This window comes from Neophocaena asiaeorientalis, unplaced genomic scaffold (assembly GCF_003031525.2).
Source record: "Neophocaena asiaeorientalis asiaeorientalis breed wild unplaced genomic scaffold, Neophocaena_asiaeorientalis_V1.1 scaffold487, whole genome shotgun sequence".
Classification (NCBI taxonomy): domain Eukaryota; kingdom Metazoa; phylum Chordata; class Mammalia; order Artiodactyla; family Phocoenidae; genus Neophocaena; species Neophocaena asiaeorientalis.
The window spans coordinates 776,662-802,778 of record NW_020173398.1 but is presented as its reverse complement, the minus strand read 5'-3'; the positions used below and the strand labels follow the sequence as shown (position 1 = coordinate 802,778).

The 26,117-nt window shown below is 39.4% G+C and overlaps 1 protein-coding gene across 5 annotated transcripts in view; it reads left to right on the top strand.

Moving 5' to 3' along the window:
- Positions 1-260: 260 nt before the first annotated feature.
- The window catches only part of BICD1 (BICD cargo adaptor 1), a 198,791-nt gene continuing 172,934 nt past the window's right edge, over positions 261-26,117 (top strand). For all 5 annotated transcript variants that reach the window (XM_024747133.1, XM_024747131.1, XM_024747132.1 and 2 more), the window contains exon 1: positions 261-473. In XM_024747133.1, coding sequence (XP_024602901.1) covers positions 261-473 — 213 coding nt within the window. The remainder of the gene's footprint in view (positions 474-26,117) is intronic.

Here is a 26,117-nt window from a genome sequence, read left to right as displayed (position 1 = left end):
GGACACATGCCGCAGCAGCTGCCGCCTCGCCTCTGATCCTCTCCCCTGCATTCTCCATGTTGCATTTCTCGCCGGTTTCTCAGGCGGTGTAACCGCGGCTGCCGGAGGGGCAACCGGGGCATTGCTCTGCTCGCACATCCAGCCACACGTTTCTTTTCCATTTTCATCCTTCCCTCCTTAGTTCCTTTTCCCTTCCCCCGCCTGCTTTGCATCCATCTCCCACACCCCGTTACCCGCTCCTGCCTCCATCCGCCGGGGCTATGGCCGCGGAAGAGGTATTGCAGACTGTGGACCATTATAAGACCGAGATAGAGAGGCTGACCAAGGAGCTCACGGAGACGACCCACGAGAAGATCCAGGCGGCCGAGTACGGGCTGGTGGTACTGGAAGAGAAGCTGACCCTCAAACAGCAGTATGACGAGCTGGAGGCTGAGTATGACAGCCTCAGACAGGAGCTGGAGCAGCTGAAAGAGGTGAGTTACCTGTCACCTCTTCCCTGCTCGGCCCGGTCCCCCTCCCTCAACTCCCACCCATCATTTATAAAGAAGTCGGAAAGGATGCTATTGAAAGGACTGTTTCTTCGTCTTAGAGCTCTTTGTAGATAAGAGAAGATTGAAAGAGTCCATTGTTTTACCCCCAAGAGAGAAATTGCCCAGGAAATGAATGTATAAGCTGGAATTTGGGAGGCGATGGCTGTTCAGGCTGTGCGAGAGGGAGATTCATAAGAGTCCTCAAGCCTCAGCACTCTAAGGCGACATTCAGCTGGGCTGGAATGCGTAAATCAAACTTCTCAAAACTGCTGTTATATCACGTCCAGGTTTCAGTAACAATCCCATAATCCACAAAGTCGATGAGTGGGTTTGTGTTGAGGACCCACGGTTTCAGGTTGTAGAACCTATGGTACCTCAGCCTTCTGCTGAGCATAACCACTCCTTGAGGAGATTGGAACTGTTATTAGGAGAACTCCTTGCCAATCCCGTTTGACAAAGACTTGAGCAATCTTCATTCTCCTTGTCTTTAGTTATTCTTGTCATCTGGCAGCAGGAGAAAAACAACTCTACTGCTGGGTGTTGCTGCTGCCTTGATTTCACCTCTGAGTGAGGGTGGGCCATGCCCAAAGTCTTAAAAGGTCACCCTGAACAGGGAAAATGTAATTCCCCTACAAATGGTGTGAAAGAATGGTATATATCAGATGCGTGGGTAGCCGTGCTTTCACATAAGGCTCCTCTGTTTGAAATGACTGTATGTATAAAACCAGAATGTCACAAATGGGCCATGTATATATAACACTTGTCCTCTTTGATCTTTTGGTATTTGGCTTCTTTTAAAGACTGGCTAATGTATTAGAAGAAAATAAGTAGTGAATATCAAAAATTTAGAAGAATATACATATTGTTGAAGGAACTCAGTCTCTTTTACCCAGTTCCTGGGGTACTATGGGTAGCATAAATGTAAATGTACACACCGCTTTTCTATGTGGCATGTCTTTATTTTTAGGTGCATATTGGCATTTAAAATTTGCTATATACACGTTTTTATTCTTATGTACTCAAACAGTTTTTCAAGGGGTGTCTTGTGTTATTACATTTAAAAAACATGATTTATGACAGATCTAATCAATTTGCCTTCTAATTTAGTACATAATATGGTAAGCATTTATAGTTTCAGGTATGTCTTATTTTTATTCTGATGCCTAGATGCCAGAAAATAAACATATGGTAAAAACCCCAATTAGAAATCTGATTTTTTGTGCGTTAGGCTGTACATTTCTAGTTCATTTTGTTGTTGTTTTGTTTTGATTTACCATGCACACGTCTATTAACTACAGCTGGACTTAATGGTATTTTCCAACTTAGATTAGGTCTTAAGCTGATATGTTTAAATTCAGTGATGCTAAACCTTGTGAAGTCAGGAAGGTGATGGTAATTTTCAGAGATGTTTTGATGTTGTCTACACTTATCAACACTGCTTTACCAAGACAAGGAAGTGCAAACCAGGCAGTGTTAGCTACCACCTCCTTGATAAAGATGGTAGACTTAATTTAATGAAATGGACTTTAACTGTTAACTGGCCTTCCTGCTTGATTCAAACAACCCTACTAGGGTTTTTCTGTGTCATTGTATTCATCGTGCATAGTAAACCTTAATGCAATTGTCTTTTGCCTTTACTAGACCATGAGCTCTTAAGGCAAGGAATCTGTCTTAATTTATTTTGCATCCAAAGTCTTTAACACAAAGCCCAGCACATAGTGAGCATACAATAAGTATTTTATGAAAGAATAAATTTATACTGGAAGAAGATATACTTTATCAAGCATTCACTAGTGCATATTGGTTAGTGTCAGAGAAAGACTAAGAAAATTGAGGAGTATAGGAAGTGATTAGTATTAAACACGACCTGTATTACTTTCATCAGCAGTAATAGGAAAAATGACAAAAAATGTTTCGTAAGAATGGTGTAACAGTGTTTTCTTAATAGAGAATAATGCAAATACCAATTTAATTTTTTTCTGTAAAACAGTGAGGTGTATTTTGTTCTGTACAGCAGGAGGTTAATAAAAGTTTATCAGGATTATTTTCGCCAAATGATACTTGTTTACATATGTATTTTGAGTTGCATTTGGCATAAATATAATTTAATTTTATGTTCCCAATGAACTGGCTTCTACTGTTATATAAACATGTATTTTAAGGTAACAAAAAAATCATTATATTGATTATTTGATAGTGAGACCTGTGATATTGATCCTTTAAACATGATGTATACTTTAGTTGGGAGTATTATTTAAATGAGCTAAATCAGTCTCAGTAATGTTTCTTGTTTGAAAAGTAAATCCAAAATAATTGTGCGAACTAAGATATTGCAGTGATGATATCATATAGAAGCCATTTTTGAAAAACGCGTTTTGTTAGCGCTCTGATTTTTCAAAAGGAAGTTTTGTTCATTTGCAGGTATATATAGGAAATGATGTTCTTGCTCTAGACTATAAAACCAAGTATAAAATCTTTGGTTTATTTCCAGGCTGTTTCAACAGATATGATTCATTTAAAAGTAATTGGACCAGTTTATGGGAATGTCAACAGAAAAATACTGTGCTAAGTCCAAGCTGGACGTTAGTAATTTGCAGTGTCGCGACACGGCTGTCTCTAAGGTCATGTTGTTTTCACGAGTCAGCACCCAGCAATGCTGCTGCCCTCCTTCCCAGGCTGTATACAGCTCTGACAATAATGCAGGTGAGCAGTATTGCTGAAGATGTGTAGAATCAAGATGATGAATTCATTAATTTTTTTCTAGTTATTTTCTTACCTAAGTCTGGATTGCTCTTTGGCTTGGCCTCATACCATTAGGGCTCTGCCCGGTGCCTACATGACTACTGTAATTCTGAAAAAACACACTTGAAAGGAAAGTACTAATGATGTGAAAAGAATGACTTCTGACATCATCATAATGTTCTCCTTTTCATTATCTTTGGGGAGCTGGACAAAGCACATGTCCACTAGAATACTTAATCACGGCTTTGTGATTTCATGAATAATGATTGCTTTTCAGTGGCCTGGGGGGCACCCATGCCCAGTTATGTTCAGGGCCTGGCTGATTGTATGTTTGGGATATGTGTAAATCAGCACTGTTCCTGTCACCCAGGCCAAAATAGTGTTTGAAGAAGAGTCTTCTCTACAATAATTTGAAACTTAAAAATAAACATTCATTAAAAAAAAAAAACCTAGAATTTAAGGTTTTTGTTTTGTTGTGTTTTAAAAATGTTTTAAATTGAGAATGTAGGAAAGTTTTAAAAGATCCCCTTAGAAAGAAATGATTCAGCATTCCTGGTAACATTTTAGAAAACATGTCCATGTGACAACTTTAGAAAAGTTTTGCAGCTGGGATACAGTGGACTGTCTACTAAGAATCTTCAACTCATTTCCTTGCTCATTTTCTCAACCTGATACTAAGGATAGACACCAGCTGCTGAGGAAGCACTTTGTGGACACAGAGCAGCTTTTCATCTTAGAGCCAACCTGATGCTTTTTCAGGACTATAGTTAAATCATTCAAGAAATAAACACTGAACTTACATACTTTTAGAGATTGTCACATTAGGGACCTGACAAAAGCCATTTACCTGAATTCATCCTTAAACAGAACTAATTTTTTTCCTCTTATGCTTAGAAAGATTGTTAGTTTCTCTTCTCTTTGTAAATTCTAAATCATAAAATCATATGGGGAACCCCCCCATATTTCTTTTCCAGTCTATGAATAAACATAGAGAAAGTTAACATTGAATTTATTTATCTAAGCTAGTATTTTTATCTCTTGTTGTTTTTAAAGAAGACATGTTATACTTATCACATTTATTATCAAATTAATTAAAACATCTAAAGTATATGAATGTATACTTTTGGAAAGTGTTTATAAGCAACCTCAACAAACAAACATAATCACTTTAATCATATTTTTTTTTGACCCAGTTTCTCTAACTTGTACCATTTTTCCTTTTTATTTCAACTCAAGATTTCATCCCTGGCAAAGTTATTTTTCAGATACCATTTAGCAAGATTTTATAATCTCTCATCACATTAATCATATTTGCATGAACATGTACAGCAGCCATGGTTTGAAGATTTTTTTCAGAATTTCATGCTTACAAATATTCTTCCCTATCTTCCCAATAAATACACTTGTACTTTATGGATATTGCATTCCAAATTTGAAAATATGATAATTAACTTGCATGTTGAAATATATCGAAAAGGCTTTCTTACACCTAAGATTTTACCTGTAAACATGGCTTTGAAGGAGAGAAGGGCATGAAGAGGTACAGTCTGACTGTGCACCTAATTCATTATGCTAGACTTCCCCGGCTCTCCAGTGATTAAGACTGTGCTCCCAAATGCAGGGGACACAGGTTTGATCCCTGGTTGGGGAAGATCCCACATGCCGCATGGCATGGCCAAAAAAAACATACAAAAAAAATTCGTTATGCTAAAGGAGAAGTAGCAGGAGATGAAATTGGGAAAGTGGCAGTGGCCGTATTTTGTCTTAGGGATGGGGAACCATTAAAAGGAAATGAAAGGAAATAGTAACTGTGTTTGGTGCCTTACATTTTATCTCATTTAATCTTCAAAGTAACTCAGAGGCTTATTGCCTTTTTTTACAGATAAGAAAATAATTAAAGTAATAAAGCATTGAACTATGTATACAGCCCCACTTAGGACTAGGCACTTTGCATGCCTTATTGGTAATTCTTATAGCAATCCTTTTACAAGGTAGATATGGCTTGCATCATACAGAAGAGAAAACTTGGTCTTAGAGAGGCTATGGGTCCTTCTCAAGGCCACAAAGCTAAGTGGTGAAACCTGGTTCAGGAAGAAGCCCACTTTCCTTGCACCTTACTACCCTGAGATGCTCAAATACCTCAGTCAACATGCAATTTAGAAGGTCATGGTATTGGTCGTAGAGGGTGGATTGGAGCTGTGCAGGGGCAGTAGGGGTAGTGAGGGGAGGACAAACCTGAGGGCTCTTTAGGAGGTGTAGGGTGGAACACGGTGTTGGATGTGACTGGGTGTGGAATGTGAGGAAGAGAGTAGATTTGAGAATATCAGGATGGATTAGAAGGTGGTTCCATTCACAAAGGAAGGTTCTAGGGGGAAAGAGCAGTTTCAGAGGGTAAAGTTGATGCCTGAGTTATATGAGGTTTTTAAGTTCATGTTTTCTTTTTAGGAGAGGCATAAGTTGCATGATAAAATACTCAACTCTCAGTTTAATAAGACAAATGAATAATTTGTGCAATTGGTTGTCATTTTATTCAAACCTAATTTCCAGAATATGGAATATATGAACAGTTTAATGATGTTTTCACAGTTTGTTTGCATTCTTTTTTCTTTTTTAATTTTTATTTATTTATTTATTTTTGGCTCTGTTGGGTTTTCGTTGCTGTGCGCGGACTTTCAGTTGCGGTGACCAGGGGCTACTCTTCCTTGCGGTGTGCGGGCTTCTCATTGCGGTGGCTTCTCTTGTTGCGGAGCATGGGCTCTAGGCACGTGGGCTTCAATAGTTGTGGCTCGCGGGCTCTAGAGTGCAGGCTCAGTAGTTGTGGTGTACGGACTTAGTTGCTCTGTGGCATGTGGGATCTTCCCGGACCGGGGCTTGAACCCACATCCCCTACATTGGCAGGCGGATTCTTAACCACTGCGCCACCAGGGAATCCTGTTTGCATTCTGAATTGAGAGATGTATAAACTCATAAACAATGGGCAAGAAGCTGGCCTGGCACAGTGAGGAAAACCAGCCCTTGCAGACCTCTAGGGTTAAGGGTGCTGGAACCAACATCACTCACCCCCCACTGACTGATAACTTGAGAGTACATTACCACTTTTACTTTTTTCTTTCTTTTTTGGCCGCAAGAGTTTGATTGCCCTTTAAAGGGCGATTACCATTGTGGGGCTTCCCTGCTGGCACAGTGGTTGAGAGTCTGCCTGACGATGCAGGGGACACGGGTTCTGCCCCGGTCCGGGAAGATCCCACATGCTGTGGAGCGGCTGGGCCCGTGAGCCATGGCCGCTGAGCCTGCGCGTCCGGAGCCTGTGCTCCGCAACGGGAGAGGCCACAACAGTGAGGCCCGCGTACCGCAAAAAAAATAAATAAATAAATTACCATTGTGTAATTATGACAATTTGTGGCAACAATCCCAGTTGGATAGAAGCATAGACAAATAAATAGTTTCCCCTTCCTCTCCTCCCAGTTCTGTCTCTATTGCTAATACTCTGGTGCGTATTCTCTTATACTTGTTTTAAATAACTTTAAACATGTGAATCCATATGCACGCTTCTTTGTTGTTCTTATTCTTTAGTTTTTATAAAAATGGACTCATGCTGTACGTATTACTCTGTAACGTGACACTTTTTATTTAATAGTATATCCTTTCAAAATGCAGATATTTCTAGGACAGGGCCGTATTTTTAAGGCACTGGCGTTTCAAGTGTGAAGCAAATGGGACTGATCAGGGAAGAAAACCAGAGAGCTTCAGGGAGTGTGGTCGGCACTGGAGAACAGGAGAGGTGGGGAGGTGGCCCAGGGTCTGCCCTCAGGATAGCTTGGGTGGCCCTGTGAGAGAGAAAACTAGTGTAGGTGTGTGTGAAAGAAACTGATGGGATTTGTTTGGTTGGCCCATGGCAGGCCTGTGATATACCAAGGGAAAAGATGGGAAGTTTTATGGGTGAACCGGAAGCGATTTTGGTTCCTTGTCTACTTGGCTGGTGTCAGACCTACATGGACACCATAATAGGTGGCTGGTTTCCAGGACCGGCAAGAGCTGGACAGTGTGGCCACATCCTATCCATGCTGGGTCTTGGGGAGAAGCCAGGATGATGCAGGCAGTTGGGTCTCATTATGTTAGCCCATCTTTGCCCTGTGACAGTTGAGTTTTTTTGTTTTTAACTTTTCATAAAAATTATTTTTATTATTATACTATTTTGGTTGTAATTGTAAAGATAATTTACTTTTATTGAAGACAATAAAGTATACAAAGGTATGAAGAAAATTAAAACCACCCATAATTTTTATTAGTCCTATATTTTTAATCTACATTGTCAACTATTTTACATTATATAACCAATCAGAATTTTTTTTTTTGCTTTAGATTGTCCATTACTACTTTTTTTTTTTTTGTCCATTACTTCTTTTTCTTTAAACACAGCCTTCATCAGAGGCATGTCCATTACTTCTTGTTCTGTTACATTTATTCATTCAAAAGTTTTTCTGAGTGGCTACTGTGTTGACATTATGCTGCTTGCTGAAGATAAAAGGTTGAGCAAGACAGACAAGATGGAGCTGCCTGAATGGAGCTTACGGGGAGATAGTCAGGAAGCACACACGCATGTCAGATGTGAGAAATGCCATGAGTGAAGAGATCGGGGCTGGCTGGGGAAAGCATGGTCAGGAAAAGCCCCTCCCAGGAGGTGACGTTTGAGCCCAGACCTGAATGATGAGAATGAGCCAGTCATGTGGAGATTGAGGGAAGTGATTTTTTAGGAAGAGGGACAAATACAAAGATTGTGGAACTCTGTTGGTAGTTGTTAGGGGAAATGGTGGGTGACCATGCCCTGTAAAAATAACCATTCATATAAAGAAGATGTGGTACAATGGAATACTACTCAGCCATAAAAAAGAATGAAATTTTGCTGTTTGCAACAACATGGGTGGACTTGAAGGGTATTATGCTTAGTGGAATAAGTCAGACAGAGAAAGACAGATACTGAATGTTATCATTTATATGTGGAATCTAAAAAATTAAATGAATGAATGTATCAAAACAGAAACAGACTCACAGGTATAGAGTACAAACTAGTGGTTACCAGTGGAGAGAAGGAAGTGGGGAGGGGCAAGACAGGGATAGGGATTAAGAAGTACAAACTACTATGTATAAAATAAATAAGCTACAAGAATATATTGTGCAGCACAGGGAATATAGCCAATATTTTATAATAACTTTAAATGGAGTATAATCTGTAAAACTTTTGAATCACTATGTTATACACCTGAGAACTAATATAATATTGTAAATCAATTTTACCTTAATAAAAAAAGGAAAATTAAAAAAAATCACCATTCATTTGAAAAATGACCATCCATAAAGTAGTGTATTGCCTTTAGATTCTTCACGTGAGATTTTGGAACTGGACATCAGAAGTATTTGTGCAGAGCTTAGATCCCTCTGAGGTCTTCTTTTTGAAGAGGTGACTTTCAATACAGATTACTCATTAGGATCAGCTGGGTGATTTATAAAACTACTGCTGCCTGGACCCCACCCTGAGACAATTCAAACAGTCATGGGAGGTGGAGAGGGGCTTCAGTATATTAACCCCACTCCCCTCATAGGTGCAACTAGGGCTGAGAGCCTCTCTCCTAGAAACTTCCAACTCTAGGAGTAAATGACTCCATAGGAATAGAAGTGTTTGGTAAGAAAAGCTGGGAAGTCATGAGCCATGAGGTATGTAAACCTCAATGTCACAGTCTTTTTACTTCTCCGTTTTCTATAAATGAAGGCACTTGGGAAAGCCTTTCAGAAAACCAACAAATGTCATCAAAAACTTAACTATGTTAAAATGTAAAATAGATAGCTAGTGGGAAGCAGCTGCATAGCACAGGGTGCTTTGTGACCACCTAGAGGGGTGGGATAGGGAGGGTGGGAGGGAGGGAGGGAGACGCAAGAGGGAGGAGGTATGGGGATATATGTATATGTATAACTGATTCACTTTGTTATAAAGCAGAAACTAACACACCATTGTAAAGCAATTATACTCCAATAAAGATGTTAAAGAAAACAAAAAAACAGAAAAACTTAACTATGTTAGACAATTAAGATGCATGCTAAAAGTATATAATTTTCGATCCTTCAAGGTTGTTTGAAGCTTCCTTTAAAAGTTATTTGTCTCCTTTGTTGTGTCTGTTTTGTTGCTCTATTCTGTTTGCAGTTGTTTATGCCAGCTTTACAAATTCATAAATAGAATATTAGAAAAGAATTGCTTTGATGGATTGATCTTTAACTTCTGAGGTTATTTTCACTTGTTCTTTTGGTTATACATGCTTACTGTTTTCAAATATTATTTTACAGAGAAAAAGCACTACACTAAAATGTAGTATTTATCTGGTATGTTTCTATCTTTATATTTAGAAATGAAAAAAAGAAACCTGTTTACATTTATGGGAAGTACACAGTAACAGTAGCAATTTCCTTAAGAATGTTTTGTTGCGCAGTTTGGTGTGGGTCTGTAAATAGAAGGTTCAGAATGATGGGTCTTTGTTTTTCTCCGGCATACTGCAGACTAATGTGGAATCAAATGCCACTGCTGAAGAGCTCTTAGCCATCAATTTTTTAAATTGAAAGAGGTTTATATTATAACATGAATGTGCTTTGTTGATAAGCCTCACTGATTGCCATTCTCTAGATAGTTTTAGGAGATTTTTTGAAGTTGACCTCCATGTGAGGTAATTAGATGGAGACAGGATAAGTGTAATTTTGTACATGGCTTCTTTTGATGAACTGAAGACACTACCATCTTACAGATTATCTTTTTGGCATACATGGCCATTTTTCCCCCTTTAAATCATTATCTGACATTCTTTCTGCTAATGCTGGTATGTGTGCTGAGCCTTTAAGCTCAAAACCTCAAGGAAATATAATTAGGAAGAAAAAGCAACCACTAGAGGGAGAGAAAAAAGGATATAACACACTTGAAAACTAATTATAAATGCTTTAAAATTGTTGGCCCTTTGGATTATATTTTTAAGTTGATAAATGTTATTAGTGTTGGTGATTCACAATTAACTATGGTTTAATGATCTCATTCTAATGATCTGAACAACAAAAACCCCTTTCGTTAATATTTTAAAATAATTTAGAACTAGGACCCTTTTTAAAAAAGAATTATTTATTTATTTTGGTTGCACTGGGTCTTAGTTGCGGAAGGGGGGCTCCTTAGTTGAGGCTTGCCAGCTCCTTTAGTTGTGGCACATGTGCTCCTTAGTTGCGGCTGGTGGGCTCCTTAGTTGTGGCATGTGTGTGAGATCTAGTTCCCTGACCAGGAATCGAACCCGTGTGCCCTGCATTGGAAGGCGGATTCTTAACCACTGCGCCACCAAGGAAGCCCCACAATTATACTTTTAGACAATGGTTATAGTAAGACATTTCAGGAAATGACAATGCAAAGAACTGTCATCATTGATCAATTCCAAATGAAAACTTTTTAAGTTGCATTTTAATTTATGATGCTAATGTGATTTAGAAATATTGACACCAAAGTAAATATCATGAACAGGTAGGTCATTGCATAAAGCTAACTAAGTTTCACTCATTCTTTCTTACAAAAACAATATATTCAATACCTCCTATGTGTTAGGCACAGATCTAGGTGCTGAGAATACAGCAGAGACAAAACCCAGCAGGAATATCCATGCTCATGAAGCTTACATTCTGTGGGAGAATGGAAGGGGAGACAATAAACAAAATGAATAAGTGAAATAGAATGTTAGATGGTCCTAAATGCTACAGAGAAAAATAGAGCGTGAAAGGGGGGAGATGGCCTGTGAAGTGGGGAAGGATCAGAGAAAGCCTCCTTGAGAGGGACGGGCAAAGAGGCTGCGTGGCTGGAGGGGTTGGGGTGGGGTGTGAATAGTAGATGAGGTCAGAGAGGGAATGGGTGTCAGTGATGCAGCAGCTTTTAAATTGTTACCAGGACTGTGGCTTTTACTCTTGAATGATAGGGGAAACTTTTGGAGGATTTGAGAACAGGAGACTGTGTCCTACGCCTTTTTTCCCCCACACGTGTGTACATTCAAGGAGACTGTAACCTCCTTCAGGGAAAAGGAGATCAAATTAACCTGGTAGCTCATGAGATTTGTCGCATGCTTCTCCCTGCCTCCCCCACAGCGAGTGTGTAAGAGATGTCTGTGGTATTGCATTCATTTAGGCTGGAAGAAAAAGGTGAAGTAATTAAGACAGTTATTTTGAAAAGAGGTTGAACTAGACTACCTGTTTTAAAAGTAACCATTTGTTTGACCAATTAAATCAGTTTACTAAAAAAGATACTGTGTTAAAAAAAAAAAAGATACTGTGTTGACTTGCCTGGGTCCTTGAACCATAATCTTTACTTAACTTTCTTCTACTCTGTCCCTTATTCTGGACGATATGAGCCATTTAGTAGACCTTAGTCTAACGTGACATAAGGACAGTTTAACACTGTATTACTGGTTCTGTGCCACAGTTGATATTCTAGTTCCTGAGGGACTGGAATGGATGCTGGTCATTCATGCGTTCATTCATTCATGTATTAAATGTTAGAGAGCATCAGTTATATGCCAAGTTTATGCTGGGTGTACAAAAATGAGGAAAACGTGGTCTTATTTTTAAGTTAGTTATTTGCTGTTAGAGGCAAAAGACATGAACAAATGTGATTAAGGTGTTTTATTGGAAAGATCATGGGTTTTTGAGTCAGAACAAACTGTATTTGAATTTGGTTAGTAACTCTGTGATCTTAGGCTAATACTTAAAACCCTACGAATCTCACTTTCCTCCTCTGTAAAATGGAGGGAGATAGTAACTATAGATGTTAAAGAAAAATCCATCTAAAGCATTTAATGCAGCCCCTGACACCTCGTAAGCACCCGATAAATGATGGATGTGATGGTGATAATAATTCATAATAATAACAAAATAGTAAAAATAATAATGTGTTGGCTGTGCTTGATAGGACACCAAAGTGGAGGGCAGCAAACTCAAAGCAATCAGAGAAAAGTTTCTGATCAGGGTGACGTGTGAAGGGGCATGGAGAACAAGGAGGGATTTTCCAGGCAGATGAGGGGCAGAGTCCTTCAGGAAGAAGAAACAGCCTGCAAAGGAGGGAGGATTGCAGTGATCGTTGCTCTTCAGCATCTGTGTTGTTGCAGGTGGCATTTGAAATGGGATGACGGGTGGGAGATGGTTTGGGGGGGAGGCGATGAAGGGCCTTGGAAGGAGGCTTGTCGGTTCCCCCACCTCGGCTCCGGCGTGGCTGACCATGGCAACGTCTGCCTGGGAAGGCTTTGCCCCTGAGCGCCAGGTCCCAATGACAAGATGAGAAGTACCTCCACCGAACAAGGGGTCTGGAAGTCTCTGCTGCTCCTGTGCCCCGTTTGGTGTGTTTTCGGGTTTGTTTTAGCCTCCTGGCCTCTTGTGAATTGGAGAGTGGCAGCTTCCCAGTCTTACCCCATTGTGACCAGGTTGCCTAGTTGCCCCTTCAGTGAGGGTCCTCAGTGCCACTGTCCTTCCGTGTGGCTGGGCTGCTTCTGCTCCTGAGAGGCCTCATCGCTCACCCACCCTCTGATTCCTGACTCCCTCTGCTCTGAGAGCCACAGGCCCTGCGGTCTTGACGTAGATTCTAACCTGTCGACCAGACCCCGCATGTTGAGCTCTGTGCATACTAGACTTAATATTTCCTCGCTCGTTGCCTTTGCTGTTTAGGACTCATGGCTCTTTTCCTCCTCTGTTGTCTTTTCTCTCAGTTGCCATTGATTCAGCTTCAACCTCCATTTTGCTGCTTTTCTACAAGTATCTCCCTTATGCCTCTGCAACGGGGTCAGGCCACTTGTGGGACTGCTAAGGAGCTTGATCTATATACCATGGGAAAAGCATCGACAGTGTCAAAGCAGGAGAGTAATATCATTAACTTTATGTTTGAAAACAGTGATTTTTGGCTTTGGATTCTGACTACAGTGGTCTAGGACCTCTGACTAACCCTTCTGCTGGGAACAATGAAAAATGCTAGAAAAAATATAAAACTAGCCTTTAAAATGTGTGAATGAATTGACTTCTTAGTAAGAATGCTCAGAGGCTACAACTGAATAAAAGCAAGAACCTTTAGATGTAAGCAGTACATCAACGCTTTTGCCTTGAGTGCATTTATTACCTGTAGCTCTATAAAAATTCTGCCCTTGGTTATTTTGTTCTTACCAGAGTCATGGGAAAAATAAATTTCTGCACTAATTCCCAATTAACTGGTCTATTTAATAATAAATAATATCATACAACTGTAAAATTTAAAACTTTTATGGAAAAGGCTCAGATGAAATATTAGCTAAGCTGGAATTCATTTCTTTTTATCAACTTATATTTTTTCATTTTTCATATTATGAAAAATGTAATTCTTCCTCTTCTTAAAAAAAAGCCTTCATAGTGTTATTTGTGTTCAGATAGTTCTAAATCAATAATTTTCTCCTTATGTTTATAGCTTAATTATATTTTCAAGTCAAAACTGTTTGAGGTTTTTCCCCTTTATAATCTAATATTAACAATATGGAGTAAAAATTCAGCAATCCAGCATCACATTTAAAACTCCCTGTTTAACATTAAAAAGTAAGACTTCTCCAGTCTCTTTTTCTCCTTGTATACTTTTCTTTCTCATCTTTTATCCCTTCACTTTCCATTAACTTTACACCAGAATATCAAGGATTTAATGGATCATGAAAGAATGAACTCTAATTAGGAGAAAATCCCTGGGAACATTTATTAAATGTCAATGTGGAGGAAATCTTCCTAAGCAAGATATAAAACTTAGAATCAAAAGGCAAGACTGACACATTTGGTTACATAGAAATTTTTTTGAAAACTGAGGTAGGCACCACAAACCAGAGTGGAATACAGACAACAGATTGGGAAAAAGAAAAAGCAACGTGATTGATTTACAAAGGATTATTATCCCTAGTATATAGCTACCCTGAGTTGATTGAAAACAACAATAATGCCGTAGAAAAAGGAGACAGACTATAAGACAAACAGAAGAGGGTTTGCAAATAATCAATAAACGTGTAAAAAGATGCTTGATATCGGTAGTCAGTGAATGCAAATTAAATAATAGTGAGTTTTCACTTTTCTACCAATCAACTTAGAAAAATTTTAAATATTGATAATATACAGTGTTGCCAAGTGTGTGGAAATGTGAACGTTCTTATACATTGTTTGTGGGAGTATCAATTGCTATGAGCTTTGAGAATGATTTGGCAGTTTGTATTAAGATATAAAAGGCACACAATACTTGTATACCAGTCCTCAAATACCATGCATCAAAGAGAAGCACTGGTTAGCATTTAGTATCTAATTAGACACTATCTAAATGTGTGGAAAATAAAAGGAATCAGATTATACTCATTCTTCTTGCATATCCTAACAGATTTCTGTATGTTTAAATAAAATCATATCTTAAAATCTAGATGTAATTCCACACATCCCCTCTTATCACTTCTCCCTTAGCCCATTCCATAGACCTGGTTTGAACTTTTGATTTAGTGCTCTCGAAGTATTTTTTTTTTTAACGTCTTTATTGGAGTGTAATTGCTTTACAATGGTGTGTTAGTTTCTGCTGTATAACAAAGTGAATCAGCTATGCATATACATATAACCCCATATCTCCTCCTTCTTGCGTCTCCCTCCCACCCTCCCTATCCCACCCCTGTAGGGGGACACAAAGCACCAGGCTGATCTCCCTGTGCTATGCGGCTGCTTCCCACTAGCTATCTATTTTCGAAGTATGATTTTTTAAAAATTTATGTTGCATTATTTTTCTACTCTTCTTGGTCTTGAAAATATGTTTGTGAACATTCTTGACAAAAAGTGATGCTTATTCTCTCTTCGGGTGGATTCAGGAGTTGCTCCTCTCACAGTGAAGGGACCACCACCACCTATGCTTATTGTTGTCCTCAGAAGCAGTCATGCCACTGGACTCCTGACCCTATTGGCAGAAGAAGTAACACATATACTCTGAGGTTTACAAAAACTACTCATAGGAAAACCCTCTTTCACATTCTGTGAATGAGTTAAGTGATGACTTGGGAATTTTAAACTGTTACCTCTCCATATTTATGTATTTATGTAAAAATAAAAGTTGTGGCATGTAAAAACAACTCTTTGAGGGAGAGTCCATTGCAAAAAAGGAAAACGACATAGAAAAAAATAACTAGAAATGAAGGTTAGATGACACTGTATGTCAAAAAGAAGCTTTTCAAAAAAATTCCTAATCCTAAATAAGAAAAATTACTATGGACGTTTATTTATTTCACAGATGATTATTGAACACCTGCCATGTCCCAGGCATTGTAGTTAGGTGCTGGGGGTACAAAGTTCCTGCCCTCGGGGACTTGACATACCAGTGGGGGAGAAAAGCATAAAAGAGTAAGGAAATAAAGAAATAGTTTTGCATAATGACGTGTGCTAAAAAGTGAAGAAAGCAGGGTAAAGGAATAATAAGACTGGCAGGTATGCCGGGTAGGCTATTTCAGAAATGAGGGCCAGGGCTTCCGTGAGTGCGGTGGTTAAGAATCCGCCTGCCAATGCAGGGGACACGGGTTCGAGCCCTGGTCCGGGAAGATCCCACATGCCATAGAGCAGCTAAGCCTGTACGCCACAACTATTGAGCCTGCGCTCTCTAGAGCCCTCGAGCCACAACTACTGAGCCCGCACGCCGCAACTGCTGAAGCCCGTGCGCCTAGAGCCCATGCTCTGCTGCAAGAGAAGCCACCACAATGAGAAGCCTGCGCAACGCAATGAAGAGTGGCCCCCGCTCGCTGCAACTAGAGAAAGCCCACACGCAGCAACGAAGACCCAACACAAACAAAAATCAATAAATAAATTTATAAAAAAAAAGAAATGAGGGCCAGACATGGCCTTTCAAAGGAGACGACATCTCAAGTGATGAGAACAGTGTCCGGGGCTGAAAGTAACTGCAAAGGTAAGGACCTTGAGGCTTGAATGAGCTTGGTGTTACTGGCATTTTGGGTGCAGTAGTCCTTTGTAGGGTAGAACTGTGCTGTGCATTGTGGGGCTGTGGGACTCCTGGAGGGTGGTGAGCATCCCTGGCCCTGCCCACGGTATGCCAGCGTGTCCCCACTCTTAGGTCATTGTGATTACAAAAGCACTGTTGCTGTACATCATGGTGACTATAGTTAACAACAGTGTCTTATATATTTGAAAGTTGCTAAGAGAGTAGATGTTAGTTCTCATCACAAGGAAGAAAATTGGAACTATGTGAAGGTGATGGATGTTGACTTATTGTGGTAATTATTTTGCAATTATACATATAACCAGTCACGTTGTACACCTAAAAACTGGTACAATGTTATGTATCAATTATATCTGAATTTAAAAAGTAAAAAATAATAAATAAATACAAAGAATAAACCAAAAAAAACACCCTCACACCTTCCAAACACCTCCTCTCCCCCCGAGGGTGGAGCCATACTACCCTCCATAGAGAACCCCTACAATATGGAGGGAGGGGCTGGTGTGGATGTTAGAGAGGAGGATGGAGCAGTGGACAGCGACCAGGACCTTGAGCCCTGGCAAGAAGTCTGGACTTTATTTCAAGCATAACGGGCAGCCTCTGGAGTGATGTGATCTGATAAATATTTCAGGAAGATCACTCTGGCTCTTCCTTGCAGACTGTCGAAGGAGTGAGCCAAGTGAAGAGGCTGTTGGCAGTATTAGGTGATGGTGGCTTGGGCTGGAGGAGATCTACTTGGGGGTGAGAGAAGAATGATTCAGGATGCATGATGAAGGACTTGCTAATTAATTGATCGGGAGAGCAAAAGAAAGAAATCAGAATGGCTCCCGTGTTTCTTTATAACAAGCTAAGAAGAATATAAAGAAATCATATGATGAGGTATGAAAATGAAGGAATAAATAATATTTCATGATTAAATTTAGGAGATGAAATATTCCATATTTATTTGAATTTGAAAATTCTCACGGATCCCGATTTTGATGCTTTGTTTAAAAAAGAATTTTAAAATATGTCTGCCAAAGCATTTAACATTTGGAAAGGATTCATGACTTGGACAGAAAAACAAGCATCATCCTATAGTTATTATACTCTGTGTTGTAATTTACTGGACTTAAGTTGGCTACATTTCATGATACACATTGTGTGTAGTCATATTTCTTCCTTTCATTACGAAGCTAAAATGTTGTCATTTTTCTTCCTAAAACTAAAACAAACTATCCATATATATACACTTCTGACATTCTGTGAAGGCAACCAACCCGCTCCATTTATTAAAATGGATGTCAGTATTTTTTAATCTAAAGAGTTAATCATTTATAGGAAGCAGTGTGTGTACTCTAGATTAGAAACATGGAGACTGGGGCATAAATATATCCTTAAACTGAAATTAAAGTAAAAAATGTGACTAGTACAAATAACAGCTTTCTTTCCCCTCTGCTGTGGATCTCTTGACTCGCTTGCAGTGCTAGATCACACAGTAGTCCCTGAGGGCCAGGGAGGCAAGTGTACCAGACTATGAAGAAGCTGATGTGACTTTAGTCTGCATTAACAGAAACACTGTCCAGAATGTGATGGTAAATGTCTGTCCATCCGCTCCTGGAATATTGTGTTCTAGGTATAATGATCCAGGCACCAATGGGTGGCAGACACGAGGATACAGAGCTCAACTTAATATGAAGAAGGACCTTCCTTTATGGAAGGCTAAGAGCAGAGGGAAAAGTAGCAGGTTTTCTGAGGAGAGAGACTTCCTTGTTGGCTAACGGAAATGTTTAAGCAGAAGCTAAAAAGCTGTTTGGTAGGGATGTTAAGGAAGTGAGTCAGGCATTGATAGATTTTGGAACGGGGGGTGTCTAAATTGTTTTCAGCATTGTAACTCCATCATTAAACATGGCTGTCTTACTAATACTGCAGAATTAGAATAAAGTCCTGCTGACAACAGCTGCGCCAGCCCTGCTGTTTGTTTTGCAATGGCTGCTTGGTTGTTAAACTCTGCAGGTGAAATAACAGAGTGACGGAGAGCAGTGCCAGTGAGATGGGCTGCCTCTCATCCAGAGTAGAGATCACAAACCGGTACCCCATAGGCAAAACCCAGCCCAGTGATTTAGAAACATCTGGTGCAGGGAGCTTCTTTTTTTTACAATAAGGAGAGTCATGTAAAAAAATCTGTATTTCAGAGCTCTCTCAAAAAATTGGAAGATTTCACAAAGCCCTGGGCCCACATTTGTTCATGACATCAGTGGGCTGGAGCTGAGTCCCTCTTCTTCAGAAAGGGCGTGAATCTCCAGTTCACCACAGTCCCCACCATTCCATCTCATCCGTAACACCTTACTGTATCATCTGTCGCTTCCTTGTTGACGTTTGAGGTTTTGTTTGTTTGTTTTGGCTGTGCGGCTTGTGGGATCTTAGTTCCCCAAGCGGGGATCGAACCTGTGCCCCCTGCAGTGGAAGTGTGGGGTCCTAACCACTGGGCTGCCAGGGATTTCCTTGACATTTGAGTTTTGACTTCTGATCTAGACACTGACACTCTTGCCCTTCTATGGGAAAAAAAATAAAGAAGAAAGCAAAGTCAAGAATGAGAAAGCAGAGGAGTTGGAGGCGGGTCATCATGCCTCACCAAGAGCCCTGGACTTGGATTAAAAGGACCCAGATTTTACTCTGAGTGTACCTCTTATATCTCAAAGCCTACATTTCTTCATCTACTGAATAGGAACAGTAAACAGGACTATGTTTATTTTTGAATGAGATGGTAAGTGCAGGACCACCTGGCACATAACCTTGCCCAAAGTACATGTTCTGGTTAGCTGATGTCTCTCTATGCTCTCCTGTAAAACCCAAGGCAACTCTAATATTCCTTGTTCAGTGATTTTTGATTTTCATGTCTGTTTTCTCTTTGTGTCTTATTCAACTTTATATCACCAAGCACTGAACTTGACTTTTTGATGAATGGAGTGAATTTTTTTTTTAAACAGGATTTTAAAATAATTAATTTTATTTTTAGCTGTGCACGGGCTTTCTCTAGTTGCTGCTAGCAGGGGCTACCCTTCATTGCGGTACGTGGGCTTCTCATTGCAGTTGCTTCTCTCGTTGCAGAGCATGGGCTCTAGGCGCGTGGGGTTCAGTAGTTGTGGCTCGCAGGCTCAGTAGTTGTGGCACATGGGCTTAGTTGCTCCACGGCATGTGGGATCTTCCTGGACCAGGGATTGAATCCGTGTCCCCTGCGTTTGCAGGCGGATTCTTAACCACTGCTCCACCAGGGAAGTCCCCAGATGGAGTGAATTTTGAGAGCGAGGAAAGAGAGAACAGAGAAAGAGGAGATGACTGGGCATCTCCTTCCTTCCCCGTTTCTCAGATCCCCCTCCCCTCCTTCCTGGGTCCTCAGTGTCCTAGTCCTGCCCTGAACTCCAATCTCTCTAGAAGGATGTCCACCCATACTTACCTGGACCACTGTGTGCCCAGTTTGAATATTCTTAAATTAAGAAAGTGGTTCTTTCTTAAACATATCCCAGTTCTTTATTTAAGAGCTTTATTATCAGGTTTGCTTAAGACTCCTGAAATAGTTACTAATACCTGGAGGTATAGCACTGTTCTGGTTTATCATGACTCTGGTTTTCACTGAATACTTAGTATTTTAAAGTAGTTGTTTTACTAACAAGTTATTTTGCTTTTGTGACCTGAAACAGTACTCTGAAATATTTACTGGGATTGATACATTACTCAGATATATAATTTTTCTATATTTTTCAAAAAGGAAAAAACTCATAGTACAAAAAAGAAAACAAGGTAGCATGTTTGGTGGTATATGTTTCAGCAGGAGCATCTGGCCTGGTTATCTTACAACATATAAAGCCTTTCCATACCTGATGTCAGCATGTGCAAGCAATGTTACTTTTTGTTACTATGTTATAATAATACTTGGGTGTATCTGTTTGATTAAATGGACTGTTTCTGTGTTTCCTAGCAGTGTGGCTGTAGAAAGTGTTCTAAACACTTTTGTCAGGAAACCCCAGTTTTAATTCCAATTCCCTGTTTACTGGCTAGGAGCCAAGACCAAACATTTAAACTGTTATAATTGCTAAATTGTGTTCGCCCCCGAACACATACAAGGTGGTCTGCTAAATATGTACTCTGTCTGATCTCAACACCCTCAGTAGTCTACGAAATAGATGTTTTTATTATTTCCATTATATAGATGAGAATATTGAGTCACAGATGGATTAGGTAACTTGTCTAGTTAATGATGGAACCAAAATTTGAGTCAGGCAGTGTGACCTCAAAACTTGCATTTTTAACAATAATAATAATATCAGCAATAATACTACTGTAAGATAGAAGTAATAGCTTGGACTTACATAGTGCTGGTTGTGTGACAGGCAGTTCTCCAAATGCTGTACATTCATTTAATTTATTCAAACTCATTGAGCTGTGCTTTCTTAGTTCATAGACTTGTTATGAGTATTAAATATGAATTGTGTGTGCTATAGAAATTGTAAATTAACTCAATTTCTTGGGTGGCATTATTGTACATTCACACATAAGAGTGAAGAATTTTATGATTTTTTTTTGAATTTTATGATTTTGAGGGGAATTCCCTGGCAGTCCAGTGGTTGGGACTTGGCGCTTTCGATGCCGTGGCTTGAGGTTCAGCCCCTTGTTGGGGAACTAAGAGGCATGAAGCTGTGGCGTGGCCAAAAAAATAAATAAATAAAAATAATTTTATGATTTTGATTAATTCACATCCTTTAAAGTGACCAGGAAGGTAGAGTTTGCTGCATGCAGAAAGGCTGCATTTGTGTTAATTTAATAAAACAGTATGATAGTAATAGCTTGGTCCTTCTTTAGTAAGTTTGTAGTTAAATTTTCATTTTCCTTAAAACTTTTTACAAGATAGAATTTACTCAGGGCTGTTATTTAGTGACTGTATTATAACTGAATAATTGGAGGGACTAATTATCTGTCTTGTGCCCTAGTCCCTGTGGTTGCTATGGTGACTGCTTTAACAATGTTCAGTTACCTTGACTGCTGAATTAGGCTTCAGTGCATCATCCCTTGTTTAAAGCCATGTTTTCCAGGGTGGAACCACTCTGTTTCTGTAAATTTGTGTTTGTTATCATCTGAAAATTTTTAAGGCCGTTGTTTTATGGCCTCTGCTGTAATTTTGTGTGTGTGTGCAGCATGATGAAAAAAGTGAAAAGCCCTTAAATTAAATCAGTTTAATCCATGTCCTTAAACTAGATGGTAAGCTGCTTTAGGCCTTTTCCTATCCCTTACACCTGGTCCCAGCTCAGTAAATCTTTGCTGGTTGACTCTCAGGTTAAGGATTATTTTTATAGTAGCATATGGTAGGCTTAAAAAAAAATACTGGTAGTTGAAAACTTGTTGGCGTATATCCATTTTCAGATTTTTCTAGGTCTCATAGAGAAGCAGCAGAACCATCTGTCCCTGAACCTAGGGTGGATGTCAGCGGTCTCCTTTCAGTTGCACTGTCTTTGTAGTCGATTGTCTTGCTGTGCTGTAATTAAGCCAGCCGGTAGGAGTCCCTGTATTGAAGGGGCCCTCTCCCTGCTGGATAAGTACCACTGCCTTTGTGTTACATGCCATGTTATTGTGGAGTGGATAATTTTTTTTCCTGCATGGGTCTTGATTTAATAGCAGGATCCTCTGAGCTTCTTCCAAGAAGCACCACATCTCCCTGAAAATAGATGGAGGATGAATTCTTTCTTGAGATCCTGAAGACTATTAAATAAAAGCTTTTCTTTTTCTCATGTTCAAAAATGCTAAATGTTTATAATTATACTCCCAGTGAGCAACTTGGTTCACTGGCTTCCTTCCTGCTCTGGCAAAGGTAGTTTCTTTTTTTTAGCTTTTTTAGTTTTTTTTCAGTTTCTTTTTATGGCAGAGAAATTTTATAAAAATGTAATATTTAAAAAAATGCCTAAAAGTCAAGAACATAACATCTTTATAAGCCTCTCACTATGGGCTAATAAAAGAAAGGCTATATATGAGACTGTTATGCTTGGATTTGAATATCCTTTATTCATCTTTTCTCTTATACTTACCTTCATAAAGCCTTGTGTTCCCTCCTACAGGCAAGCCTCCCTCCTCTCATCCATTCTCTTACCTCCTCACCCCTCTCCTGCCAAACATTCCACTTATCTGTTTGCTGCTCTTCTCCGTGGTAAGCAAACTTTCTTGTATCTTAACCTCCTCCCAGAATATTCTTTCTGTCTCCTCGACTGGGCTTACTTGTCTCCCCTGCAGCCTCCTATAGAAGATATTGCTTGTTCTCTCCCATATCCTAAAAATCTAAGAATCCAGAGCCAGTGGCATATTCTCCCCCAACCCCACTGCAATCTCCAGACCATTATTCTTCTATCATTGCCTCTATTTTTGCTATGCGTCCTGTCTTTAGTCTGTTTTGACTGAATAATTCAGTGAGAAAGAATAGACTCAAGGAAAGAGCTAAGATGGGGAGACACAAGTGAGGAGTTCTTCAGCAAATATGTTATCGTGTGATGCTTTTAATTTTTTGTGAGAACCTATAACTGCATTCAGGAGCACACAATTCTTTTTTTTTTTTTTTTTGCGGTACGCGGGCCTCTCACTGTTGTGGCCTCTCCTGTTGCAGAGCACAGGCTCCGGACGCGCAGGCTCAGCGGCCATGGCTCACGGGCCCAGCCGCTCCGCAGCATATGGGATCTTCCCGGACCAGGGCACGAACCCGTGTCCCCTGCATCGGCAGGCGGACTCTCAACCACTGCGCCACCAGGGAAGCCCATAAGCACACAATTCTGACTACATGGCTGAGTACAAAGCAGCTCCAAGAATAATAATATAAAGTTTGGATATTTAACTTCAAGGTAGAAATAATATTAGTCCATGGGTAAGATGCATAATTTTACCTTGAAATGTGGTAAATCAAATCAAAATGGACCTCAGTTTTCCAGGAAGCATTTTACAGAACTTTGATTTCTTGCCAGAAATCTTCCCAGGCCTGACCTTTTAAAGTCTGTTATTGCTCTGAGGATGTATCAGTAGAATATGATTAGAAATGTAGATGATTAAAAATGCTGGCATTGGGACTTCCCTGGTGGCGCAGGGGTTAAGAATCCACCTGCCGGTGCAGGAGACACGGGTTCGAGCCCTGGTCCGGGAGGACCCCACATGCGGCGAAGCAACTAAGCCCGTGTCAATGAAGACCCAACGCAGCCACAAAAAAAAAAAAAAAAAAAAAAATTGCTGGCATTTATTTGTGGTCACAAGTGTTACTGACCTGTACACATAAGAAATAGAAATCTACTGCCTTCTTTTCCAAAAATCCTTACTTATTGAATAAGTAAAACATAGAATGTCATACCATTTTGAATTTTTACATTTTAATGAAGTTGAAGGGACTTCCCTGGTGGCTAAGACTCTGAGCTCCTAATGCAGGGAGCCCGGGTTCGATCCCTGGTCAGAGAACTAGATCCCACATGCTGCAACTAAGAAAAGATCCTGCATGCCCCAGCGAAGATCCTGCATGTGGCAACTAAGACCTGGCACAGCCAAATAAATAAATAAATATTAAGAAAAAAAGTTGAACAACTTTTTTCATGTTGTTTACCATTTTAAATTCCTCTTCTGTTAGATTGTTTTGGGGAGGTGTGTCCTTTGCCTTCTTATCAAACTGCATATCCCTGCTTCCATTGAAAGAAGTGCCATATAGTTTGAGAGGACCTTTATTTTCTAAGAAGACTATTTGATTAAATGTTTATAAGAACTAGATCTACAAATAAGAAGAAAAATGTTGGGTTTTAATTTCTTTGGATAAAAATTTTACACACATTTCCTCATTCTCACAGGGTTACTTTTTTTTTTTTTTTTTTTTTGCGGTACATGGGCCTCTCACTGTTGTGGCCTCTCCCGTTGCGGAGCACAGGCTCCGGAGGCGCAGGCTCAGCGGCCATGGCTCACGGGCCCAGCCGCTCTGCGGCATGTGGGATCTTCCCGGACCGGGGCACAAACCCGTGTCCCCTGCATTGGCAGGCGGACTCTCAACCAGTGCGCCATCAGGGAAGCCCAGGGTTACATATTTAAGAGTGTGTAGTTTTGGCATTTGAGGAAGCAGAACTGAAAAAAAAAGACATTAATAACTGCATTAACAGCATGGTATATACTGGAGGACTATAAATGTGGTGACTTAAATTCAGCGATTGGAAATTTAACGTTTTTCATTGTGATTGAAATCTTCCTTAGAACATACATGTTTCCTTGACTCAGAAAGGAAAATACGTTGAGGAAATTTCACTAGTTACCTTATAATTCTGTAAAAATCTGTAACCTTTCAAGGGTATAAAAGTTCAGAACCAGGGTTCTCTGTTTTGCTTCTTTGCCCTGAGTGAGTGGTTACCTTTTCTGAGCCCTTGGCTTTCCTTCTGTGAACAGAAGGCACTCCATCTGCTGTTTTAAAGTGGAGATTTACAATTCAAACAAGACAATGTTTTGATCTTATACTCGTGTGTTCTAAGATAGCCACTTAAAATTAAGAAAATGATATTATTCAAGACCTTACTATCTTTTTTGTAACCTATTCAGAATTTATATTTTTGATTTTTTTTTTGTCCTGATATGTGTTTTTTGACCAATTTGTTGTGTTTTTGTTGTTAAGTTAAACATGTATGAAAAGATGTCTCAGAACAGTATCCTATATTTCTAATGCCCAATGAGAAATTTGATTTGGACCCCCCTCCTTTGGACAGACTTTTGAATAGCACTTACCACAATATCCTGTACATGTTGGTTTTCTTACCTTTTTTTACTCCCCATTCTTTGTAAACTTTGTGAGTCAGTAGCCTTGTCTTACTTGTTTTTGCCTCTCTCTAGGGCCTAACACACAGTAGGTAGTCAACTAATGTTTGTTGAATGAAGACCTAAATCATAGTCTGGTTTTTAAAAGGTATAAATTTTATCATGTTTTCTATTTTGCTGAGGATTCCTTTATCCTATTATTCCTATATCCCTAATGGGAAGGAAAAGTTAAAATAAAAAACATAAAAGTCTCTTCACCTTCCTCTGCATAATGGTCAACTCTTCAAGCATCACCAGGCAAGACCTGCACCGTGAGCCGGAGGACACAGCTTAGACTGTGGAGCTCACATGTTAGGATGAATTGTATGAAACTGCCATTTTTGTAGATCAAAATGATAGAATATTGTAATTCCACATGGTTCAGCCTAATGTATTTAACAAAAAGTTATGGGTGAGGGCTTAAAGTTTAATCCATTTTGGGAATCTATATTATCTGAGAACAACTGATATACACAAAAAGTCAAAGGAAAATTAATTAACTTAAGAATTAGGACCAACATTTCATAGTGGATAGTCAGGAAAAAAAAGAATTGATTGGAATTCTTTATTCTTACTTTACATATGAAACTATGCATATATTTGTGAAAATATGTTGGAAAAATAAAAATAAACTAATTCTTCAAATTGAAAATGAATGGTTTATTGTTACCTATGGTATTTTTTCTCCACAAAAAAGGCAGATTACAACAGCCTTCACTTCACATCTGACTCTATGAGCATTTCGTTAAAGAGATCTCAAACTAAATTTGAGGACTTCATTAACTTTCCAGGGGTTAAAAAAATACTTAAGTCATTATTTTCTTATGAAGCATCCAAAATATAGTCAGGCTTTCTTATTTTATTTTCTTCAATTGTTAACAGTCTAAGGCTGTAAAATTCTTATCTGTCAGGGACTTGGGGTGTTATTGGAGTCATCTTTTGTGGATTTTATGACATCCTGCATCTTTTATGGACCTTATGAAATCCTGCAC